General features: G+C 36.0%; 2 protein-coding genes and 1 long non-coding RNA gene across 4 annotated transcripts; 1 reads left to right on the plus strand and 2 right to left on the minus strand.

The window, feature by feature from the left end:
- Positions 1-668: 668 nt before the first annotated feature.
- On the minus strand, positions 669-14,732 carry LOC124441807 (pyruvate dehydrogenase E1 component subunit alpha, mitochondrial-like). Its single transcript, XM_046992273.1, has 11 exons — positions 14,615-14,732; positions 14,363-14,416; positions 13,712-13,885; positions 10,345-10,471; positions 9,284-9,375; positions 9,112-9,210; positions 7,124-7,273; positions 6,941-7,012; positions 5,452-5,519; positions 4,857-4,965; positions 669-1,063 (listed from the first exon to the last, which is right to left on the minus strand). Exons 1-11 carry the CDS (start codon positions 14,663-14,665, stop codon positions 899-901), a joined length of 1,161 nt encoding a protein of 386 aa, XP_046848229.1. The 5' UTR covers positions 14,666-14,732; the 3' UTR covers positions 669-898.
- Positions 14,730-22,301, plus strand: LOC124441809 (osteopetrosis-associated transmembrane protein 1-like). Of its 2 annotated transcripts, XM_046992278.1 has the most exons (6): positions 14,730-15,268; positions 15,523-15,626; positions 18,052-18,192; positions 19,476-19,629; positions 20,084-20,168; positions 21,846-22,301. In XM_046992278.1, exons 1-5 carry the CDS (start codon positions 14,890-14,892, stop codon positions 20,125-20,127), a joined length of 822 nt encoding a protein of 273 aa, XP_046848234.1. In that variant the 5' UTR covers positions 14,730-14,889; the 3' UTR covers positions 20,128-20,168; positions 21,846-22,301. The 2 variants fall into 2 exon arrangements, with proteins under 2 accessions (XP_046848234.1, XP_046848233.1); XM_046992277.1 differs by lacking the exon at positions 21,846-22,301 and having other exon boundaries at positions 20,084-20,290.
- Positions 22,198-26,268, minus strand: LOC124441813. Its single transcript, XR_006946999.1, has 2 exons — positions 25,185-26,268; positions 22,198-23,181 (listed from the first exon to the last, which is right to left on the minus strand). It is a non-coding gene; the product is annotated as an uncharacterized LOC124441813 (long non-coding RNA).
- Between the last annotated feature and the right edge of the window lie 995 nt (positions 26,269-27,263).

The raw sequence follows: 27,263 nt of genomic DNA on the forward strand, positions 1-27,263 counted from the left end.
TTGAAATATGTAGGGCCCACTTAAGAAACCTACCAATATAAATAAAATGTATGTTGAAATATCAGGAATTGTTTATTATTTATTTATGACAAGGAAAAGTTATGCAGTTTTTGCGGGTTTTTTTTGCTTAGCAAATTTTATATCTGTTGAATCTTACTCGAAAGCACAAAAACGATAGTTTTCAGGAATGATAAATTTCATATTTAGGGGGGCAAGAATGACCCAGACTCCCAAAAGCTTTTCGTGCGTTCAGCACTTACTCCATCTTGGTTTCAACATCATTGGCCTATCTCTCCGCTATACCGAATATCTATAATTTATAACTAGCTAAATCATCTTCTCAAATGCTGTACTTGAACTGTCGAACGTTAATACGAAATGGAAATAGTAAATGATTCATTCAACGGCATTCAATAACAGTAAACACAATATAAAACGTGATATTAAATATCAAGTGGACAAGGTTCAGTCAGTGAACTCAATATTTAAATAACTGAAATGATACTGGAAGCAAAAAATCGAAGCCAAAAAATATTTATCGTCATCATTCGTCATCACTCGTGCTTCTCGCGTGTTCGTAAACCATTTGTATTTTTTCGGATCCCAGATTTTTAGTTTGATCTCAGTTGATTTCATTTTACAAGTAAGTTTTATCTTCACGAAGAAAATCTTTTGAATTATATTTATTTCAATTCTAAATCATCCTCAATGCAAAAGTATTATTACGTTCTTCAAATAAACTAAAAGTTGTAATATAATCATTCTGAAATACAGCATAACATTAAAATGATGCTATGTGGTGATTAAAACATTCACATTAAATAATGTCATCAATTAGTTGTCTTCACTGTATCACCATAGCGTGCAATATATACTTGTTGAAAATGTTTAATATGTTTTAGTTGTGGATCCCTATTGTCATGGGATCACACCCCCTGATTCCAGCTCCATTCATACCACTACTATATATATCCCGGTAGAGTTCCTCTAATGCGATTTCTGGATCTTTTTGACTTTCTTCAACAGCTTCGTCCACTACCGTTTTGACATTCTTGTCAATCGCCTACAATGAAAGATAAAAGCTTTCTGATTACATAGATATTAATATCATGTTATGTTATGTTGCTTATGTGAAAGTTACATATCTTTTAGACAGAAATAAAAACCATTATATCTGTCACGAGAAAGACATTACATTCTGGCTTATCACAGTGCTAGTACGTTACATATCTTGGAAAGGAACAACAACACATCGATTCATTATGTATTTGCGAAACGTTTTTAAAAATGAAGCAAGTCTAGTTCCCGAGTGATGTATAAAACGTTGCATAACAGATCACGCGTCAAGTTACGCAAGCGTTTGCAACGTCGGATGGCGGTGCAAAAATTGAAGGTACGTTGTGTGACGTCACTTGAATGAGACCAAAGCACATGGGGAACATAGAAAGGTTTGTTAATAGTTTATTTAACTAGCTCACTTAGCCGCCATAATCTGAATTGCGTGTATGAGTTATTATGCAATTGTAATAAGAATATACAGTAGTTGAGATGATAAAGAGGATATTTAAAAGCCTAAAAAAAGATAAAACGATTGAATTTACTATTTAATATTGTATCTATAAATGCAAGAGATAATAAATGAATTTAAGAAACGTCGTGTTTTAATAGCTGGGACATTTTGGTGTCTTAATTCATATGTAATGTTGTCAATTGTTTTAGGAATTCCTTTCTGAAGTTGTTTTAGGAACAATTAGGATCGCGTGAAATTTTCTCGAACAAACCGTTAGGTCAACTCTTCCTGGTGATCACCAACGATGTCATCAATGATGTCATCAATGCAAGGTAAGGCTTGGGAGTATTACACCCAAGATTCTTTTTTGTACTCTCTCAAATTCATCAAGCACGATGATACTTCCGTGGAGCATGGTGGAAGACGGTGCAAGCACAGTCCCGAGATGCAAAAACAAGCACACTAATGAAAGACTTATTCAGATGGAAGCACGAGGATACTTCCGTGGAGCATGATGGAAGCCCAGTCCCGAGATGACAAAAACAAGCACACTAATGAAAGACTTATTCAGATGGAAGCACGAGGATACTTCCGTAGAGCATGGTGGAAGCACAGTCCCGAGATGACAAAAACAAGCATACTAATGAAAGACTTGTTCAGATGGAAGTAATCCAGTTCGCTTTAATCGAACCCAAGAAGTAATATCGCGTTCAGACTAAGTGCTGGAGTACGATACCCTGGTTCAGACACAAATCTGCATGCCTTTCATACTACGTGTTACCCACTACGACGTCTTTTAACAAAATAATTTAAAAATGTGTTCATCCCAAAAAAACAATTTTGAGTTTTACGTTAAACCAAGCAATTCTATTTTAGTGACATTACCAATTGGTTTACCATCTACATTAATTGGAGAAAAAAATATTTTCTGATTTTCAACGTCCGTAATTAATGTTGAGCTCTTTCGTTTCATCACAATTTATTTGGAAGCAGTTAGACTTTGACCGTTGATTTACTTCATCAGCTGCGAACTGTCTTTTGCTACGTCATTTTGTTATGTCTTGGCGATAGTCTCAGAGAGAGTGGAGTCAACGACGTATTTCCACACACAGAAGAGACTGGACACAGCCAGGTCGTCTTTCCTGACTAGAAAAAGCCACCGCAAGGACCACGTTTCGTCCCTTGAAGTACACCGTAGGGTACACTTCCCCATCCCTTGAAGTACACCGTAGGGTAACTTCCCCATCCCTTGAAGTACACCGTAGGGTATACTTCCCCATCCCTTGAAGTATACCGTAGGGTACACGTCCCCATTCTGAGTAGCAACGTTTACAAAGTGCAATCCTTTGCAATCTGCCTGTTAAAAAACTAATAATCCAATTTATAACTGTTCCCGGAATATCCAATTTTGTCAGCTCAGCAACAAGTATCGAGGGATCGATAAGGTCAAATGCTGTCCAATAAGCACAAAACAAAACTCTTACGGTTGATCCTGTGCCATCTGTGGTACTATTGAGGTAGTCAAATTTTGTACCGTGCAAACTTGATTAAAATCAATAATTTTCATAACCGCTGTTTTATGTAATTAAACACAATGATGCCTTCAGAATTTGTAGAAACAGTAGGTGCAAGGGATATATGGGACCTTGAGAGACCATGAGAGATGTTTGACCTTGGGAATTGGGCAAATGTTCGCACGTTTCAACAATTGGGCAAAGGTGTTAATTATTTTTGTCATAGGGTCAACCAGAACACATCTGTATATTCATCAAGGAAAAAATTTAGTGGATTATCTGGAATAGAGACTTTAAATTTGTTCAATTTTAGCAGAGCATCGCGAACTTGTATTTCAAAAACTAGGGGCTTCATTGTTCTCATCAACACTCACTCGTCATGTAGCAAAATCAAGAGACAGGAAGGATTCGACGGGCCCCAAGATTTCTAAATTCATTAAGTTAGCGATTTGTTGGTGTGTTAATCAAGAGGCTGGAAGGATTCGACGGGCCCCAAGAATTCTAAATTCATTAAGTTAGCGATTTGTTGGTGTGATAATCAAGAGGCTGGAAGGATTCGACGGGCCCCAAGAATTCTAAATTCGTTAAGTTAGCGATTTGTTGGTGTGATAATCAAGAGGCTGGAAGGATTCGACAGGCCCCAAGAATTCTAAATTCATTAAGTTAGCGATTTGTTGGTGTAATAGATCACGGAGACCAGAGATGTCCAATTGATTTATCAAGTAAGTTGATTTATTCTCGATAGAACCTCTTCACTTTTTTACTTCCTTCCACTATTTCCTGGAATTTTCCCCTTTTAAACGATGAGCTTTATATTGGTAATACCTAGCCTTACAGATTTTCCTTTCCCTGTTAACAGCACTCCTCAAGTTTTAAAACGTCCTACTTCTTCTGTCCTCACGAAAAGCTGCCTTGTGGGATAGGATCAATTTTTGTAAGTGTAGTAGACATCCGAGAAGCATCTTTAGATTACAGGCGTATTACTTTCTTAGGGATAATATTGCTCATACAAACATTTAATATTGCTTCAAAGTTGGAGAGCATACTTTTAAAGGGCCACTCTATTGATATTTTTTGTGCCACGCATATCTTATTACGCATGTGATTACCATAGTATCAGCCAGTCGATTGCATAGGAGTGCAGAGCAGGTAAATGACTGCCGGCAACACACAGGAACCTACTGTTTCTTCCTCATACTATGACCATAGTAAAAGGAATAACAGTAAGATGATATCACTGATCAACACGGCTTAGATTATTGGTTGTGGTGTTCCCACCTCAGTGTTCCTATTGGTCAGAAAATACAATCGATTGCCTGCCACTGTGACTAATCACATGTGCAATAAGAAACAAGTAAGTGACAAAAAAATTCAATAAAGTGGCGCTTCTTTTTGTCCCTTATGCTGAGGTTGTACTTTCCACTGTGGTTCTATTATTTCAAATCACATGGAAGTACTCAAGTGATGTCCATACTCATAAAATGGTCGCGTGATAAAATAAATATCTTGGAGCTCATCGTATGATTTCTTGTGAAATATTTTTGATATAAATTAGAAACTAAATATGTTTAAGCTTAAAATGTTAACATTATCGAAGCATAATCTGAACGACAAGTTTTTACTGATTTGTAAGCCAGTTGAAAGGCTAGAGTTTTTAACATAACATAATACTGGAAAAGGTAGGTAAGAAGGTGCGCAAAAACTCATTAAAAAATTGTCAAACAAACACAATCTTACCTAACTATTATACAGTCAGCAAAAGTAGTGTAACGTTTTTGAATATAGCTTTGCGAAAGAAAGTGAACAAGTATTGTGTAATAGCACAATCTAACCTTTAGTTCATCTTCAGTTACGAGGTCTGCTGATAAAATTTTTTCTTTAATGCTAGCGATAGGATCTTGAGTCTTTCTGACATTTTGAATCTCATCACGTGTGCGATAACTGCAACAAGTATTACACGTACTTAAAGTAAGGCACATTGTAGGATAGAATGGTACTATGTCATAAATAAAGTATGGTACATTGTAGAATAGAAATGCACTATGTAAATAATTAGAGTATGGTAAATTGTAGGATAGAATGGTAATATGAGAATAATTAAAGTATGGTACATTGTGGAATGGAATGGTGCTCTATTGTAAGCAATAAAAATATGCATGCAAGGAGATAAGAATGACGATAGAAATCTAACATTCGAAATGGTGTTTCCCAATTACAATTGAAGATAGAATGGTTCCCTGAAGATTAAAATGGCACTGTACGATAGGATGGTACTCTGTAGCCTAGAATGTCATAGTGTAACACAATAATACCGCCATCATGAAATGAACAAAATAAGCTACCCTTAGTTATATCCAACACCACCTAGTTTGCAGCTGGTAGATCTGCAAAGAACCATGTATAGTATCATATCAAGCATTACCTTACCTTACACCTGGATCACTCATGCTGTGACCATAGTAACGATACGTCACACATTCCAAAAGAATAGGACCCTATAACAATACAATCTGCTCAAAACCAAACAAAAACTCTTCTCATGGTGAAAAGATTTAAAAATAAAAACAATCGACAAAAGAAAAATGCAAGTACCATTTCCTAATCATATACTTTCATTGTTTTTTCAATTTTCAAAAGACTCTTGTTTTGTAAAGGCAATTTTTGCAATCTTAAACATAGGCGAAGGAAATCCCGAACTTTTACTCATACAATTCAAATTTTTCAGCGCAACTTTTTTTTAAAAAATTAATTCTGGCTACTGTTTTTCCAGCGAATAAACACAAAAATATAGCAGTGTCGAAGTAAAAAATGGGCAGGCTTCACAACTGATCATACACTTGAAGGTCGTTTTCCAGTTTTGTAACGTAACACGTCGTGGTGTACCGTATTTTCCCCACATTTAGTTTTGCCGACGTGCATAAGTATCACAGGTCAATGGTAATGAAAAACATGACTCATAATATCCACGAAAATTTATGTAAGTATCGCCTATGACGAGTCAGTGGTAATGAACAACATGACTGCCTCAAACTGATACAGTTTAATATTGCAAGAATCAGGAAGGCTGTAAGGAGATTTCTACTCAAAACACCTGCTGAGATCTTGCTTTAAATCAATGACGTAGCCAGCTCGATAATTGGGAGGGGGGCAATGCTCATATGTTCATGTTCTATCGTAATTTCTTTTGGAAATCGATTATTTTCTGCGGAATATAAAATGCATACATAAATATACCCCAACACCCCCTCCCCCTTCACTTCTAATTATCGACGCTAAGCACGGCACTGCTTAAAACGACATACTGGTGATGTTTGTGGGGACACAAATGAATGACATTAAAATCGCAATGAAGTTATATTTATTGCAAACAATTGCGTAGTTTAATACGAAGTAATCCCCAAAAAATTTTGTTCATGAAATCCGTAGCTTGTATCAATAAGTTCAAACGATAAAGTGCATTACTTGAACGTGACATTTCGTCGTAACTTTCAGAATGGTCGATGAAGATTATTTTGAAACAATTACACAAGAACTATAGCATTCAAGTTTTTCTTTATCACCCGAAAATGAACGTCGAATGTTCACGTTCAAACGAATATACTTTACACTTTTGCAGGGATTATTTATTGTTTGGTTTTGGTAACATTTAAAAATAACAATAATCGATAAAATCAAAAACAGAACGTTTCAAAGTCATAGTTTTTCTTATCTTCAAAAGAAACTTATTACGTAAAAGCAATTTTTGCAAGGGTAACATAAAGGCATTTTTCCACTTTTCCAGTATCGCAATGAAGTATTTAGTTGTGTAACGTATCTCACCGTAACATATCGTGCTGTGACGTATCATACCGTAAAATACCGTAATGTAACATGTCGTAATGTAGTGCTGTAATACTATGTACTAGTAGTCACACACCTTGCCTGACCTCACAAAATCTGCGGCAAACTTCGTTGCCTCTCTTACAGCGAGCACATCCATACCATCAACCTTGGTAAAAAAACAAAACCATCTCATTCGTTAAACCAATTTTTGTTTGGGCATTCGAGTAAGAAAAATCAACCAAAACGAAAGCATATCCGAGCGGCAGCTTTCACTAACCTGAATTCCGGGGATGAAATCACCGCGGGTGTAAAAATCTGTGACGGCAGATGCACGATTTGCTGCAGTACCCATTCCGTATTGGTTGTTCTCGCAGATAAAGACACAAGGCAAGTCCCAGAGTTTTGCCATGTTGAACGTTTCAAATACCTACGGTGCAGCAGATGAAAAGATGTTTTGTTGATTGCCAATATCTGGTGTTGCTAATACATGTGCATATATAACGTTTAATGTTTCTATTTTCTGAGAAGGGAGATAGCTAATGAATAACATGAACTACAGTATCCATTAAGATATATGTAAACATCGCCAATTACAGGCCAGCATGGCCCACATTATCCACGAAGATTTATGTAAGTATCGTCGATGACAAGTCAGTGGTAATGAAGAACATGACCAATATTATCCACGAAGATTTATGGAAGTATCACCTATGACTGTCAATGGTATTGAGCAACATGACCCACATTATCCAAGAAGATTTATGTAAGTATCGTCAATGACAAGTCAATGGTATTGAGCAACATGACCACATTATCCACGAAGATTTATGTAAGTATCGTCTATGATAGGTTAATGGTAAAGAAAAACATGACCCACATTATCTATAACGAATTATGTAAGTATCGCCTATGACAAGTCAGTGGTAATGAACAACATGACTGCCTCAAACTGATACAGTTTAATATTGCAAGAATCAGGAAGGCTGTAAAGAGATTTCTACTCAAAAGGCCTGCTGAGATCTTGCTTCAAATGACATACAAAAAAAGCCATAACAAATGAAACTGGTGATGACAATATCACGAATACGTGAAATTAAAATCACATTAAAGTTAAGTTAATTGGCAAACGATTTTGTAACTGTAAACAAAGTAAAGCACCCCCCTACTTGGCTGCACGAACTAAATGTGATGTTGCATACTGTTTTATGAATGCTGGAGGAACTACGTATGATGTTGTAAACTGCTCCCTGATTGGTGTTATGAACTAAGTATGATGTTGTAAACTGCTCCCTGATTGGTGTTATGAACTAAGGATGATGTTGTAAACTGCTCCCTGATTGGTGTTATGAACTAAGGATGATGTTGTAAACTGCTCCCTGGTTGGTGTTAAGAACTAAGTATGATGTTGTAAACTGCTCCCTGATTGATGTTATGAACTAAGGATGATGTTGTAAACTGCTCCCTGATTGGTGTTAAGAACTAAGTATGATGTTGTAAACTGCTCCCTGGTTGGTGTTATGAACTAAGGATGATGTTGTAAACTGCTCCCTGATTGGTGTTAAGAACTAAGTATGATGTTGTAAACTGCTCCCTATTGTTGTTATGAACTAAGTATGATGTTGTAAACTGCTCCCTGATTGGTGTTATGAACTAAGTATGATGTTGTAAACTGCCCTGATTGGTGTTATAAACTAAGTATGATGTTGTAAACTGCTCTCTGATTGGTGTTAAGAACTAAGTATGATGTTGTAAACTGCTCTCTGATTGGTGTTATGAAATAAGTATGGTGTTGTAAACTGCTCCCTGACTGGTGTTATGAACTAAGTATGATGTTGTAAACTGCTCTCTGATTGGTGTTATGAAATAAGTATGATGTTGTAAACTGTTCCCTGATTGGTGTTATGAACTAAGTATGATGTTGTAAACTGCTCCTTGATTGGTGTTATGAAATAAGTATGATGTTGTAAACTGCTCCATGATTGGTGTTATGAAATAAGGATGATGTTGTAAACTGCTCCCTGATTGGTGTTATGAAATAAGGCTGTTGTAAACTGCTCCCTGATTGGTGTTGTGAAATGAGGATGATGTTGTAAACTGCTCCCTGATTGGTGTTATAAACTAAGTATGATGCTGTATGTTGCTCTCTGATTAGTTGCAAGAACTAAGTACGCTGTTGTACATCGGTCCCCGATTGGCCGCAGGAGTTGCGTGTAATAATATACATCTGCTTTAGAATGGCTGCGCATGTAAAGTATGATATCGTACCTGTCCCTGATTGGCTGCACCATCGCCATATAAAGTCAAGCATATTTTCCCATTGTTTCTGTACTTGTGAGCAAACGCAATGCCAGCACCAAGAGGCACCTACGAAAAATACATGTGGTTAACAGTAAATAATAGTAAACTAAAGATCGTTCAATTTTAAAATATGAAAAACCTGTGCACCAACAATCCCATTGCCACCGTAAAACTCTGAGCCGTACATATGCATAGATCCACCTTTACCCCTCGTTGTTCCTGTCACACGACCTGCAACAAGTAATTATAACCTACATTACTCGCATTAACTAACGCAATGAACCTAGTAGTGGCATCAGCTGGCGCTAGGTATGAAATAAATTCCCCGCTACATTGCAGCATCGTCAAATGTTAATTAGAGGCAGTTACAATGTAAAAGTTTCACAGTAAACTTAAGGAAATGAAAGAACAGAGCTTTATATGTTTGTCTTAACTATGTGAGACGTATGAGAATCGAACCTCCATGATTACTAAAAACAGAACCGCGCCAAAATGACAAGGAAAAGTACGTGAAATTAAGTATCGTATGTTCAGTAAACATAAAAATCACCGGGAGGTCAATCTAGGGATGAAATCCTCATAAATTAGCAATGTTTTGTAAGCTTTATCATTAACATGAGCGTTTGTTTGTTTGAAAGTGACGAATGTAAAAATTGAAATAATCATTTTGCTTTGTGCCAAAATTTTCGACAAAATTATAGTGACGCGTTTAAGTTTCTCTTTTTCAAAATGCACTTATGCACGAACTGGATTTTCTATTTTAATACATAGAAATTAACATTAAAGCATGAGCTCAAACTAGTATGCCCTAGCCATTTTGAGTGTATACTTATTCAGCCCCTTCCCATAGCCCCCACTCCCCGCCATGAAAGGTATGACAAGCGTAAGTGCTGCGTAACTTCAAATGAATAACCACGCTTTAACACTTTGCCTAAAGCAAACAGCAAAAGCACAATTGTCTCATACAATAAGGCAAACTTTTTATCAAGCTAGCCTGCTTGATCTTTACCAAGAAATATCAAACTTCGGTCTTTTAGTACAAACAATATTTCTCGGCTTTCGTTGTTAAGAGCATATTGTTGAGCCATCTGCTCGTCATGTTATATTCATCAAGAGGGCAATATTTAGGAAATGAATGATGTCGTTAAGTTATTTTATTACGACAAACATAAAATTGTAAATTATGGATTTTTAATCAACCTGTCAACTCTGCTAACACATCTTTTACTGATTTTCCTCGCATGTATGTCCATCCATGACATCTGTATGCCGTTATGACACTGTCTTCTCTATTTATGGCATGTTCCATACCCACTGCGCATGCTTCCTACAAAAAGACAATGCAAAACAAATGGTGAAGGCGAATTCTGTGAAAATAGCACAATAATATTATAAATTGCATGAATATCAACAATTTTCTTGTTATCGAGCAACTCCACAAGTGTTTTATTCTTTTATCAAAAACACTTATAGTAAATTCTTCAGCGTCAAACGCCGCAGTGCTTATTAAATTCTGCTGATACTGATTAAGGTGGGGGAAGGGGAGCTTAACTGAGAGGAGCGCCTAAACGAGCATTAACTGTATTCAGGACGTCACAACTAGCAATGCCATTTTTGACTAACTGTAGTCTAATCTTTGAAAAATATTTTCTCGCAAAGTCAAAACTTTCCTCGTTATCACTTAAGTATTTATCTTTTCGAGGAAAATGTCAGCGAGAGCCCGGATTGAAACGCAAGCATAGGAATAAGCAATATGTTTAAAAATACATTACGAAAGTGAATAACAGCGAGACGAAAGTTTAGACAATTTGCGTGTGAAAATGAATGTAAAACAGCAAACTGAAAACAATATAAAAACCAACCATAACAACGACATGGAGAAATTTATTTTAGAACAAAATTTTTTCTATATTTTTGTCATTATCATGGCTATTCGCGCTTGCCATAAGCTGCGCTTTGCTCTGCTACTGTACTCTGTGGCTAACTTAAAAGATATTTTTCTGGCAAAACTGAAATAATGGCATAAATCATTCAAGAATCGGGATATTTGTCGACTTTATAAAACTCCACCATGAGACCCCTTGAAAGCCCACAAAAGATGAAAAACTGGCGACAATGGTTGTAATATATATAAGTGATATATATATATATATTTATGAAAGTAAACAACAGCAAACTACGTCTTCAATTAATACAGCTTTCTTTGCTAATTGTAAGTTACTACTCGTTCTTTAACAATTTTTTAAAATGAATATTATAGTTGAGATATAAGACAAGTGGAAAACTACATTGCGTTAGAATATTGAAGCACAGGTGTCTTTAATTATAATTCTATCTGTAATAAAGTAAAAACTTCAGTAGAATGTTCACCACACGAACGTCACAAGTAAGATACGACTGGAAGAACGACGAGAAACATGCTACGATGAATCCACTTGGATCCTGCTGAATTGGTTGGTGCGGTCATGTTTGGCGATGGTGAGGTCTTATTTTTACCATCGTCGCCATTTGTGCAATGACAATTCACAATCATGCTGATGCAAAACAGCAAAAGTCCAAGATGTAAGTTATCAAACATTTCTCCGCTTTGAGCAAGATAAAAGCTTCGTGACGCTCCTCTATCGTACACCAAATATCTTTTGACAAAAGCCTTACGTAAACGAGCATTTTAATCACTTGCCAAAAGATTGACCAATCAATAGTCAGAAGTTTCATCCTCAAGTGTTTACGTCATAAAAAACTTCACTAAGACCAGGTCACAGAATAAACAGAAGGCCCACTCGGCTAAAATCGTGGCGTATTTTTTCACTACGCATGCGTGACTTCCCAGCAAGATACTTTCACAAAATCAATATGGAATAGCATTGCGCGAGAATGCTATTTTATTAATAATTCACGTTTAAAGCAAAAGTTTGCCGAGACTTTTACAAAGAGTTATCTTAGGAAGACAATAGGTTTCCAAGCATTTGTATTGCAAAACGACATATCTGAAAAAACTATATTTTCTAATGCGATCTGGCGGAAGTATCTTGCTGGAAGGCGTGTCTTCTTTAGAATTCGCTTCAGAAAAGTGAGAGACACGAACATCAAAGGTTCCGACACGAGTGGACCTTCTGTTAAGATATCTATTCCGTGACCAGATGGTCAATTAAATGCATGTGGGAGTAAACAGTATTCTGTTAAGGGATGAATTTCCAATCGAAAGATACGGTTCATAAGTAAGGATGCAATTTTAATATTTTGCTTTAGTGACTTGAAGTTTTCTTTTTTCTCAAAATCTCATACAGCATTCATTGAGATAAGAATAATACTGTAGTTCGTGTCATTCGGCTAAGAAAACCTTCTTGTATACAGACAAAGCACTTTCACTCATTTCCAGAGATGAACATGACATCGGAGAAAATTGCCATATTGCTGTTCCATAAGGAAAATAACTTTATTAAAATTCTTTTCAAATGATAGAGCAACATGGCGACATGTGAAACGCTCTACTCTATTGACAAATAAATATTAATGCTTGGGGAAAATCTACTCATATGCACTTATATAAATTTAGTCTTTTCGATAACGTCATGTCGAATTTTGTTTTATTACTTGCTTTTTTCTGCAGTTTGTCGAAGCTACAATTTGAAGGTTGAATTGCGTTGATAATTTAAAATATATATTGAGTGTTATTTCCTTGACTGTATAAGATAAACTTCACGCAATGCAGCAGATGGTGTCAAACGAAATACACGATTATACACCTCACGTTCGATGACACCTTCTCAAGTGGAGAAACTTTGCGTTTGTTTAAGACGTCAGAAAATTTAACGAAAATTATGGAAGATGTTTTTATTGAAAAAAACTTCGTATACTAGTGAGAGATTATTTTTCAAAATTCTTATATCCGACGGAAGGCAAAACTTTCGGCTTATATAAATACATTACACAAATATATACATAAAAATACAGATGTTTAACTGGGGTTTTTTATTGAAAAGTTTTAATGACGTAAACTAATGTTCAAAAATTCATCACCCATTTCAATAATTCGTTTTGCCAATCATACTTTAAATGTACGTGTTGTGAAATTGTCAATAAATCATTTTTTCATTAGACATTGTGCAACAAATGCCAATCAGTTTGACAGATATTTTGGATGCGAGTCCATCTATAGATATTTCTGCATTTAATCAGATGAGAAGGATATTGGACCAGCAGAATGCTGACAAGTGAGGCTCATGTGGTTCCCTCTATTGCATAGTTTTTAATAAACATTTACTCTATACAGCTACTCCGATAATTATTTGAAAAACACTGCGGCATTTATTAAAAGGCAAACTATGTCTATTAGAGTGAATATCGATTTGAAAAATAAAGCATATATATAGGGGACTTTAGGGAAACTTATGAAATAATACATAAATTATGTTGCTATAATTATGTCATTGGGGAGTGGGTGGTGGGCAGATATCCCAAAAATTACACCTTGAGGGATAGGGAACTACAACACATTATTGCACATGGGGGACAGGTGTTACTTGATATAGCTACTGGTAAGAAGCAATTTAAAATTTTCAATCACCTGTCCAGAATACAAATGGCAAAACCCACGGATGATTTTTGCTTTGTACAGTTTATCTGCTGCATTCTCCATTCGCCTTATTGTTGTCATTTGTTTATAATAATCAAGTCCTTCGTCTCTAGTCATTGTGGCTTTGTTTGGTGGACCTTCGTCTAGACGATGGAGCTTAAATTCCTAAAGAAAATGTACAATGATTTTTCAGCCTAGTATAATAAACACAACTTACTTCTGGAAAAATATATTGCTTGAATAAATACTTTAAAGATTATTCATCATATGATATTATGTTTTAGTCAAAGTTGACATCAAAGTAACAGCAAGCAGATTTACATAGGCATGTGATTTCCCTAATTTTATATTGGCTTTTTTTATCAACAATATTTTTACGTGTATTGCTTCATGATAGATGACATTCAATTTTAACTTATTCTTAAAAAAATGTGAAATATTTATAACCACGAGTTTTACAATTTACACTCTTTATTGAGCTTGCTATTTTTCCATTCCAATAAACTTGTCAAGTAACCGATGGGAAACAAATTTCAAAGTAAACTTCGACATACTGGAAAAGTCTCCAAATAACTATTTGAGCACGCGAAGAATTTTTTTAATTAAAATCAAGTTGACGTCTGCAAACTATCAATTACTCACTTCGATGTCAAATTCACCTAGAGTGGCCAGACGTCTGAAGGCTCCACCGGTTCTCTAAACAGTCATAAATTACAGAATGATGCTATTTCAAATCAATTTCAGTAAATTTTTAACGGTTACATTTTCAGCACAAGTTTTAGAAGCTAAGAGATCTTGTGCAGTGGTGCTGGCGTCTACCAGACACCAAACAAGGTGCAAAATTTACGAAAGAAATAAGCGAAATCGTAGAGATTTTTACAATTATAAACTCACCAATGCTTTCCGAGTAGATCTGCAGCAAGTAGAAGCAAAAGAAAGCAGCATTTTGGAAGAAAAACAACAAAATCACAACGAAAAATAAACACTGCAATACTGCAGTTTCTTAGGCATTGCAAGAAAGGGGCTTGGGAACTAAAACATGGCGTCGCGATAATCTACTCACTTCCTTTCTTTCTCAATCAATTCCACAATGCATATGATGTACCAAACTGACAATACTTCGTTATTTAGTTAAACCTTTTTAGTCAATTCAACTCGATTAATCGAAGATGTCGATAAAGACCGTTATATTATACGCCATCTTATTGATTTCATCCATTGGGGGAAATAGTATGGAGCTTGACAGCTTAATTCTGAACGAAAATACGGTTGAACTTGGAGATAAAGAAAAGGAAAGGGAATGCTCCGATTTCCTTCGAAAATTTGCAAACGCAACTCGTCATTATTCCTCATGCATTGTTAAGTATGCTAAACCAGTTCGTATTTGTGAGAGATGTACTAAACAATACACGCGCGTGTTGCGTTTAAATCCGATAAGTTATAACCAAAGCACATGTGTGTCGGACTTGATAAGTTCCGAACGCTTCCAAATCCTTTTGAAGGTGTACGATTTTCAAACCGGGGTTTGGGAAGATGGAAACTGCCGAAGTAAGTAAGAATTTCTAAGAAACAATGGCGTTGTTAGTTGTCTTTATTCTAACCTTATCACATTTTTTTATTTGCCACAGTCTGCAATGTTTGTGGGTGGATTGGGAAAAGCACATGCACAATGAAGTGTTCAAACTTCAAAGTGCTCACTAAATATAGAAACACTGCACAAATTTTCCAGTCTAGTGTGTGATCTTAATGAACGTTATTTCCACTTGTGCAAGTGTTGTTAAAGTATTTTTTTATTTCTCCAGAGTGCTATGAGGACGAATGGAAATTCACCAAATATACCAAGCTGTTCTTTGCTGCTTATAAAAACGTAGTATCTTGCTTTAGCAATTTCACTTCGTTCAAACTGGTAAGGAGGATTAATTGCTATGGGTTTGATGAAGTTGCTGTATTTTGAGTCCAATCAGTCATAGTAGGATCAAGGGTTATTCAATACCAAATCATCAGAGGTTTATAACCTTAAAGTTATGATTTTTCCCATTGTTACTAAAAAGACAGGTATCTCACATGTCATGTGAAGAAACCATGGAGAGATTTTCATATTTTCACAAGGGTGGTGCTAAAAATTTTACAATGGTGAGCTGGTGAGGAAGTGGTGTAATAAAAAGTGAGGATCTTGATTTTAGAGGTGGTGGGGTAGTGCAGCCACCGAATGTAGTGTACCAGAACTATGCCCAGAAAACTAAGTTCAACTCTACAACTGTGTACTGATTTGTTTTGCTAAAAATTTTTGAGTTAAACATTTCTAGAAGGGGTGAACAATTTATTTAGAAGAGTGAAATATGATGTTAGGTGAGGCATCACCCTGCATCGCCTTTCGAAAAATCTGTTTGTGGCTGGAAGAAACACACTTATAACTATTTGAAACTTCTAGTTCTGGCATTTGCGTAATACTGAGATGAATGGAAGCTACAGATGAATTTCACATTGCTAATCAGAATAATGTAAATGCATAGATCCCCAGAAATTCAGTTATTTTCACAGTAGGTTTACCATCTGTATAAGTGATGTTTCTAAACATTTAATTCTAGGCTCATTAGAAAAGACAATGTTACCGAATGTTGTTTTGATGGGTGGCATGTATGTAGGTTCTTAGTCTTTGTTAAATTCATTGAGATACCTGGCTCATTCACTTTCTCCAAACTGCACTCATTGACCCTTTGGAAATGTATAATTACCAATGCTTATACTTCAGATGGTTTTCATGCTTACATAGCAACAAGAAAACGTTTATAAATTCTTTGACATTCGCATCCAGTTTTGCAATGATAAGAAGGCTGTCAAAAAAGTCTTGCTCAAATATTTACCATTGGTTTGTTACAAACTACAGAGATATGGAAACTTGGTCATTGGGTGAAAAGTTTGGAGAAACAGTAAAGAGACATCTTGAAAAAATGTGTTCTATCCTATCAGAAGCACAAGAAAGACATGCGAAGAAGACAAAACTTAGCACATTATGAACGTGAAATTAAGACAAAAGCAGTGGACGTGCAAGTACAGGTTCACAATACAAATACATTTGAAACTAACAGAGATAGCTCAATTTTTTATGAGTATAACACACAATTGCCTTTGGCACACAATTTAAAAAGGACTTTTTAATTATGTATTGCTAAATATGCACAATCAAAAGCGTTTGGTTTCGTTTAACGAATCGTATGTACTCCTCAAAGAACAAAACCCAGGACTGAAGATTGATTTTACAAAGTTTTGTGCTCTTGTTCAAAATGGTGCATGTCGGCTGCTTCAATTGGCACACTTTGATTCTACTTTAACTACGGAATTTAATCTATTAACAAGCTATTTCAAGTTTGACGTTGTTTAAACTATTGAGTAGGAATCCGGGAAAGAACTTCATTTTATCTTGTGATTTGGTACTTCTTAATAGTTTCACAGGCATTTCTTCTTTCAGCCTGTCCAATTTCACTGCTTTTTATCTTGACGTCTTGTGTTGTGCAAGGTTCTTTGTACTTTTTTCGCTTGCATTAATCACTCTCCAAATGCTCAGGCATATGCATGTTCTGATAGACCTGCCTACAATAAATTGACCAGACCTTTTCAAGGTGTTTCTTGATTATTCCTTCGGACTTCTAACGAATGACCAAGTTTCCATAATATCTCTTTGTAGTAACTCAATGGCGTGAGTTTTTGACAGCCTTTTTACAGCCTCGCAAATAGATGCAAATGTCAACTAATTTAATGAATTTTGTTAAGAATGGAATTATATGTTCAAAAATATCACTTGTTCAGATGATAAATCTACTGTAAATACAATTAAATTTCCCAAGTTCTTTACATTTACTCTATTGTGATCGGTGATGGACAAATGGGCTTTCAATGCCAGGAAGGTGTCCTGCAAAAATGTTTGTAAACCGTACTTGTCTCTATCGTAACCAACTTGGGACTTAAATTCTTACAGTTTCAGATAGTTTAAAGTGTGCTTCTTCACATAACACGCGTGGGATATTTTCGTTTTAATCTGAGACATGTTGAAAAAGTCATTATGTGAAAAACGTGTTACAACCGGAGGTCGAAATAATTTGTCTGGCAAATAAACTAAGCGTGTCTTTTTACAAACAGCATTTATTGCTTTGTTGCTAATTTCTGTTCAAAGTTGTGTGGTCTTGTCCGTAGTTGTAATTATAGTTATAATTGGTGTGTATATTCGCCATGTTTTAAAAGACATACGAAAGGTTGTGATACAATGTGATAGCGAGGGATAATATAAAAGCATGAAAGTTAATGGCATCATTTTTTATGTTTCTATGATTCAGATGGAGAGACAAAAGTCCAGTGGTTTGTGTGTGAAATGTAAGGAGGACTATCGTAATCTGACAAAAATTTATAATTTGATTTTGGAGCAAACTACAACAAATAAGGATGAAAGCCAGTTATGTGTTGACATCATGTCCTTGGTACGTATGTAATGTCTACTTTCTTCTAGTCACGTGCATAACATGTCCTTGGTAACGTATGTAATGTCTACGTACTTCTAGTCACATGCATAACATATCCTTGGTAACGTATGTAATGTCTACTTACTTCTAGTCACATGCATAACATGTCCTTGGTAACTTATGTATTGTCTACGTACTTCTAGTCATATGCATAACATGTCCTTGGTACGTATGTAATGTCTATGTACTTCTAGTCACATGCATAACATGTCCTTGGTACGTATGTAATGTCTACTTACCTCTAGTCACATGCAAAACATATCCTTGGTACGTATGTAATGTCTGCGTAGCTCTAGTCACATGCATAACATGTCCTTGGTACGTATGTAATGTCTACTTACTTCTAGTCACATGCATAACATGTCCTTGGTAACGTATGTAATGTCTACGTACTTCTAGTCACATGCATAACATGTCCTTGGTAACGTATGTAATGTCTACGTACTTCTAGTCACATGCATAACATGTCCTTGGTAACGTATGTAATGTCTACGTACTTCTAGTCACATGCATAACATGTCCTTGGTAACGTATGTAATGTCTACGTACTTCTAGTCACATGCATAACATGTCCTTGGTAACGTATGTAATGTCTATGTACTTCTAGTCACGTGCATAACATGTCCTTGGTAACGTATGTAATGTGTACTTACTTCTAGTCACATGCATAACATGTCCTTGGTAACGTATGTAATGTCTACTTACTTCTAGTCACATGCATAACATGTCCTTGGTAACGTATGTAATGTCTACGTACTTCTAGTCACATGCATAACATGTCCTTGGTAACGTATGTAATGTCTACTTACTTCTAGTCACATGCATAACATGTCCTTGGTAACGTATGTAATGTCTACGTACTTCTAGTCACATGCATAACATGTCCTTGGTAACGTATGTAATGTCTACGTACTTCTAGTCACATGTACAACATGTGCATTGCGCCATTATCCAGCTTGTTTAGATAATATAGTTTTCTCTTGCTATAAGAAGTACCATTAAAATCACGTTTACCTATTGCGAGAAATACCACAGGAAGTACGTTCTCGTACCACACCAAATATGTACCATCTAGATTACACATACTATATGAAGTATCATTCATCTACCATTTTTACCACGAGAAGTACTATGTAATAGACCATGTTTGCCATAACCAGTATGATGTAGATTACGTTTACCGTGAGAACGTGATGTTTTTCAGAAGGAAATTTAATTTACAACAGTTCTCCATCGTTTAGATGAACGGTACACGTCAAGATTGGATGAAATGCACCCATACGAAAAAGAAGGACTACATTGTGTTGTCATTGAGTGGCATGTTCTGTTTTCTTACTTTTTTCTATTACATAGCGATGAGACAGTATGAGAAATACATTGGCAAGGTGAAAACAAGTACGTACATTTTTATTACGTACAACATAAAGTACCGATGAATATTTGTGCGAGGCAATTTTTTTGCGCACTTGGACTTGAACGATGGCTGGCTCAAAACTTTCTCAGGATGGATTTTGTGGGGAGGGAGAAAGGGGATGTGCACACCTGGTCTTTGCCTCGAGGAAGAAAGAAGGATGCCAATTTCGCTCAGAATTATTAATAAACCAACTAATTATGCAAAAGTAATTTTGACCTGTACTTGAGGGAGCACACCTTCAAAAAATTAATCTCTTAATCATAATAGCTATAAGAATAACAGAGTTTGCCAAAATGTCTGATATGGCACAGTAGCTAATACCCAAAGTATAGGCATTAAAATGACCCGGATACATTCCAGTCATAGTGTATTTCTAATAAGTACGAATGTATCCATTGAATTGTAATGGTATTGTGGATTTTTGTCCTGTTGCAGGAGAGCAAAGATCAAGAAAGGTTGTGAATTATGATTCCGAGTAAAAAGAGAGCGAAATTTGCTGAAATCGGACTGATTAATGTCGGTAGGATTATTCATCTGTTTCAATGACACATTTTCTCTCTTTCTCGTCTTACGTATTTAAATTTGAATTTAAATTTATCGAATTCTTAGAAGTATTCAATAATTTGAGTTGACGAAGCGCGATTATTGTCGGAACTAATCGGAACTTACGAGTGAATTACACAAGATCATAATTGATTCGCTCTAAGGGGCTGTTCACATGAGCCCAGGTAACTGGGATTTTGCGAGGCGTGAAATGATTTTGAATCATTGAAAGGAGTAAAAATATTAAGCGCAAAACTTACATCCCTTTTCGTAACTGTCATAAGTCATTTTAGTTGTAATTTTCAAATCAGAATAAATTATTTTCTTTTATTTTTAAAGGTTTTGTAAATTTGCAAAGTCAGAGCATAGAAAAATTTCTCAAATAAGTTTTAGTTCTGAAGTATTTAATCTTTTCCATTTGCCAAAAATATTTAACGCTTCGCTGAATCCCGGCTACCCGGGCTCATGTGAGCAGCCCCTAAGATGTTGTAATTTGTACTGCCTTGGGTACAATTTAAAACTGCACATAGAAATCATAGAATTTTGCACACTAAACTATGAAGCTCATTTAAAAATTCTAAAATCAAATAAAGCGTAAACGATTAAAGACAGTGGGCTTTATATTTCCATCAGTATGTCTAACTTGGAAATTTTATTACTCTGTCTCAGGTCCAGATTTCTGTCGCGAGCTCGCCTCTTCTGATCTCTATATAACTTCGAATTTCTTGTACTTGCTCTGTCGGCTGTGAATTTTAAATCGTAACTTCGGTGCGAATTGGCGAGTGTGAATGTTTCCCGAGGCTAAGACATTCAAAGTATCATATTATGACTGGTCGTGTGCATTTTTCATTGTTTTGCCTGGCTTTGCAGTAAAACAAACAAAGCAGGCTAAACAACCTTCTTTGGTGGTATTCTTTGATCATCAACTCCTTGATTTCTATTGGTTTGCGTGTGCCGACTGCCGAAAACCTGTGAAAAATTCTTTACTGTGCTAACTAACGGTGTGTGGTAACGTCTGAATGCGTCAACTATTGCCTAAGGCAAGCAATAAATATGTCAACTCATCTCCTGAAATTTTCAGGATTTCACCGAATATTTTTATTTGCTCGTACTAATGGGGACTTGCTATGATTATCGATGTTTTTGTTTTTCCAGCTTATTAATTGATTTGTGTTGGTTTACATTAGACGCTATTTAGCAAGAGGTGTATTGCGAGTTTCAAATGGCTTGCACTCCCAGAACTCTCTAGGTTTTTGTTTGTTAATTGAATATTTTCAACACGAGGTTGTCTTTGCACAAACAAATATTTTCATTAATCATGTGCGGGGCTCGCAATTATTGTTCAAACAAAGACCGCCTTTTGCAAAATTTGCAATGATAAACACTTTTTTGTTTTTTTTTTATTAAAATATTTTTGTTAGAGTTCTCGGAGTCGTTTCGACAATGGAACCTTTCCTCTGCCTTTTTTTGTTTTCAGTATATGCTTTTCAATTCAGGTTTATATCATGTTCTAATTTTGCCGAAGTATCTTAAGTTAGTTTGCCGAAATACGATTATATGTATTAAATTGACGTCATTGTTGATGTTCAAATGCCTTTTATTCATTAAAGATGATGATCAAAGTAATATGATTGGTATCTCTTGCTTTAAGCAGATCGTACATGGAACGAAACCAAGCGACGATTAAAAGTGGCAAAAGAAAGTACGCAACACTTGCTTTTTGGGGTTCGCTTTTGCAATGTGCAACATATGCAACAAATATCTGTAGATGGCCGGACTTTGTAATGTTTACTGACCAATGACCACTGACCAGTAGTGCAACGTCTGATTTTTTCATTCATAAAGAAATTGCGCAAGCGAATCTTAGTTTGGTATACCAAAAAGCCCATTGCTAATCATTCTCATCCATGATCAGTCCATGTCTTACCAAATTATTGGATTAACTCCAGACATTTTATCTTGTTTACAAAAGGCAGCTCTAACGCAATAAACACGAGACAAGAAAATGATCTGTTATTTAGCTTTTATTTGTTAAATTACACCTGACTTTTTATTTGCTGTAAAACAATTTTTGTAATGATATGAACAAGTATATGTACAGTGCAATCAATAGAGCAGTGTTTTTGATACATCCCATAGTGCTTTGACGGCGTTCAACACTTCTATCGATGAACAAACGGACGGACGATGTAATAGGAATTCGTCGGTCTAAAATACTTCTGCATTTGACGCAATATTAACATACCTAAGTCCCTTGATTTTATGCAAACGACCGTATACGTGTATATAAGATGACACAAGAGCGAATTTTGTTTTGTTAAAATCGCCAGCTGTCTTGAGTAAGAAGATCTCTTTCCTCGTATGTAATTGAAATGTTTCGTCTTCTTGCACGCTGTTTCAGTAATTAGTGTATTTTCCCACAAGTTTCCATTATTCAAACACCTATCTCGCTTGAGAAATCATCTCTTAGAAATTACAATAAATCCTGCATAAAATCCGAATTAAGAACGGGCAATTCCATATTTCTATCCAGTCCTAACTGCGCAGCGACACTCAACAGCCAAGCTTCGTCCAAACAATCCGTGTCGTGGGGTAAAATTTCCGTCGAGTTTCTTACCATTTTCTGCCTTTCGAACGTGCTCTCGTTTTGTCTACGTTTTCTTGATTGATCGTGTGCATTGTATACATTCCGTTGTTGGTTCTTTATTTCGTTGTATAAATGAAGTAAATGTTTCATGTGCATCTCCGTACGCGTAGGAGAAACATCTGCTTGTTGTGTTGCCTGTACGTTGTTTATCTTCGGTGGCGAAGCGTTATCATTGTTGTCCAGTAAGTCTTCCAGCCTTACGTCTGTCTGTAGTTTCAGTACAAAATTCGCCAGCTGATTGTGAAGCGAACCGCTGGGGTCGTTAGCTATTCTCTCGTCCATTGTTTTCTTGATGTTTGTCGCCGAGCAATAAGACGAAAAAGCACAAGACATCAACGCGACTCTGAAAGAGAACGAAATAAGACAAAATGTTTGCTAATGGTATCTGATACGATTATTCTCAAGTCGATGATTGATGACGTAATAGAGTGCATGCTGTGATCATGTGACCTATGCAGTGATCCGCATCAAGTGAATGACTTTCGAAGTTCGAACAAGTAGCGGGTGGGTAGATGGGACCAACTGTTTACATCAATCAATTTATCTTTGGTACATTGTCTTTGAGTACGAGAGATATTTTATTTGGTTGTGGTTTGTGTGTTTGGCCAGCCTTAATATAATCTACGTGACTGAAGTTCCTTGAAGGGGCCAACCAATCTAATGCATACCATGTGTGTCGATGTGCTAAGCATTTTCCCGCTTGTGCAAGCGTGTATTTGAGCTACAGGAATTCCTGAAATTTACTGAAAATACCAATGACCAGATGATTTTAAATGTTTTAGCATGTGTGAGATTTTTGTTGTTTTCCTATTTTGTTCGTTGCCCTGGTGGGGATGCATATTCCGGGCAATTATACAACGCTATGGATTTCTTGAGAACGGAAAAGCTTATTTCGACTAATGCTTCTATGACTTTCATTTGCGGCCGATTCCGTCACACCTCTGTCACATGGATCAGGATATCTCGATAAAAAATAATTTACGTGAATGAAAATTATAAAAATCGCGACCAAAATTCAACATGAGGTCAAACACAGGCAGTCAATTATACGGCGATTGCGGTATTTTAAACCACGAAAAACTTCCTTTAATTGATTAAAGAAGACTTTGCCAATGCGTTGCCAATGAAATGTCTCTGTCGGACTAAACAGTTACGATGTTCATTTTAACAACGTGTTGCCACGCAGATTTTATGTAAAAGTTTCACTGTATTGCAGCTCGTTTTCAAGGTCATTTACGCATTGACAACAGGAAAAAATACTATGAACATAATGAAAGGGATTGCGGTGTTTTTGCAGTCCTCGCCCCGGGCCACTAATATTTTCAGCACGGTCAGGTGATGTTATGACTTGCTGCAATCAAGGAGTTCTGTTGCGAAGCACTGTTAACCATATATTGTGTCAAGTTTAGGACTCTTTGTACATTGATGTGCGTTGAATGAAAGTCGGCGTATCGCAATGTCGGCATGCTTTGCGATTTGCTTGGTGGAGAAAAGCCAGTGTATTACAGGATAGAATTAAGCTGTAGTTAGTAGGGGTAAACCAATTTGAAAGAAATGTCTTCCTTGGTACATGGTCTTTTTGCACTTCCTCTAACGTACGTATTTTCAAATCAACTCAATCAATGCGTTCCTTTTCGATAATAAAAAAATTAGAATCAAACAAATCATTAATCAATGATCTCTACTTTTACCATCACTCTCTGTAGCTTCATTTTTTGTATCCTTGGCATTCAATACCTCAAGGAAAATTTAATCCTTCATATAATTATTCATTTATTATCATCCCTTAGTAACGTTTATCAACAAACAAAAGCATCATGCGCCCCTTTGATTTCATAGGAAAGTTTGTCACGTGCGTCGCTACGAAAAACAATCCGTGCGCATGTATAATTATATTCTAAAGTGTGATAACACACATCGAGCTATTTATAACTGGCGTTCTTTGAACTGTCGTTCAAGTGCTCCATAAGCACTGTGTTGTTGTCTTCGTTGAGACATAGATCATCTTCATGTATTTAACTCGGTGGTTTTTTAACTTGGAACGTCTGGTTGGAACGTATCCTACCTTATCAGTTTTCAAACCTCTTCATCTTCTCATCCCAGGTTAATATTCAAAGGCAGTAGACGTGTAAATCCCCGCCGCAAAACTTTTATTCAAAATTGCGTTGTTCTCATGATTAAAAATTTACACCGGTTAGGGCGAACTCAATTTTCCGTCTTAACGATAACATCAAATCGCGATTGACGTTTGTTAACAGCATCATCTTCGCTTGAAAGTTTAATTAGTTTCACATCATAACATTTTGTAAAACAGAAAAACCGAACAAATGATCCCCGTTTACTCACCTATACACCTTTTAATCCTTTCCGAAACTTCTCCAAGACTACGCCAAGAAGTTCGAAATGTGAACGAGCTTTACTGATACAGCTAAGATCAAGACTTCTTGTATTGATAAAAATAATAATTGCGTGCTGCCTCCTACGTAAGCGAAATCGACAATATAAACAGTCCGTCTGATTTCATCTCATTTTATTTGGTCGTGCCCAGTCTTACAAAACCTGGACTCTGCATTTCCTGGATACAATATATAGTTTCCGTCGTCAAAGTTGATTGGACCATGGGAGATGGTCAACTATCAGGGTCACGATGGATGGAAAGAATTGTGTGAATAATCCGATGTGTAATTAAGGTAATTTTTTATAGGAAAGCATTTATTTTCGAATAAACGGTGCGAGCTCTGACGAACTCGTTTGTTTTTAAGTCCATTACTTTTCAATTTACAAGAATGCCTACATCGCCAAAAAGAACTTAACGTACGTCCAACCTTTCATTTTTGACAATGAAGAGAGGATTCGAGGGATGACGTGTCTTTTTCAAAAGGTGTTAGATGTTGGCGATACCTTTGAACTGTGAATTCAATTCCAAGGATATTTCTTATATCTAATATTGATTCATTTCTTTTTATTTTCGCTTTTGCTTTAAGTTATTGCCGCATCAGAATTCTTTTTACCACTCCAGGTTAATTCTGTACTGCTCATCACACCCATTGCGCTTTTACATGGATTTTCTCTTCTGTTATTGTCTACTGACGTCATGCGTAATTTCTCGTTCCCACCTGCTATTGAAATCGTGCGGAATATGTCTTCCCATTTCGTCCTTCATTCATAGATCACGCATTTCCGAATTTGAGACTGTTGCTTGGTAACGTCGGATTGCTTGGGATTTTAACAAATGATGGTTTTGCTAAGTTGCATTTTCTACCTTGGAAAAAAATTTCATTGCGTGTTTCGATGCCGACGTTTAATTTGCGTGTACCGGAAAACGGCACTTATAGAAATTACAGCTGCTACATCCTGTGAACGATTTTGGAAGTTTCATCTCATTACTTATGAAGGCTTGGCTGGTTATTACCTTAAGTGCCTTTTGAGACTTTCCATGCCATGGTATTGTGAGTCTATGCAGTCTAGACCCGTGGCATGAGTGCTTTGCCTCTCTATAGTTGCGTCGGTTAACTACGAAAGGGCAATCTTTGGGAGATCAAGTTTCCAATCATTCTTATATGCCTTTGTGAATAGTGGACTGATGAAAACGGTTTCTATCAACGTTCCTGTAAATTTATACTCGAAAATATGCTTTTTTGACCATTTATGTCGAATCTGTGCTGAAGATTAGTTGAATTACTTTTGCAAAAGTAATTTAAATTTTAACTTATTTGAAAGTTATAGATTATATGGGATTGAAATAGAATCTGTTTATAGGCAGTAATCATAAATCATAGCTTCTAATTTTAAATTTGAAATACCTTTGTAACAATGCCATAGGCTATGAATTTCCAGGTTTATGTTCTGGATTATTCAAAGTTTACATAAATAGCTTTTGACGTCTCTAAAATGGAAATATTTATGAGAGCTAAGGTATCACTCAAATGACGTTCCGGAACCCAGGACGATAAAAATCGTCCAGTTGGAAACATTTTCCAATTGAAAGTCTCTGTCAAGTTGCCAATTAAATCGTTTCTTCTTCAGACCATTCATATATGATGGTGAAAAACTCTGAAGACTTAAATTTCTAAATGAATTCATCCCAGTTTCTCATTTTTTAAAAATGATCTAGGTTCAAAATTGCACTCTACATTTCCATGAATAATGTTTTGAATAACAAAAATTGCAAATATAGCATTCGCTTTTTACATCGATAGCTGTTCGCCCTGTTTAATGTTTTCGTGCATTTTACACTCACCATGAGTACATTTCTTAGCAACGGGAAACCTCTGCAGATTTGTTTAACCGATAAGCACGTCCAACAATTTTAAGCACTGGGGAGGCTGTTCATCACAGTTGCAAAATAAATTCTTTTGAAGAAGTATGTTTTTTATGTTAATATTATTATCAATATTTCCGAATTCTTAGTGCATTGTTAAGCCT

This window comes from Xenia sp. Carnegie-2017, unplaced genomic scaffold (assembly GCF_021976095.1).
Source record: "Xenia sp. Carnegie-2017 unplaced genomic scaffold, XeniaSp_v1 HiC_scaffold_20, whole genome shotgun sequence".
Classification (NCBI taxonomy): domain Eukaryota; kingdom Metazoa; phylum Cnidaria; class Anthozoa; order Malacalcyonacea; family Xeniidae; genus Xenia; species Xenia sp. Carnegie-2017.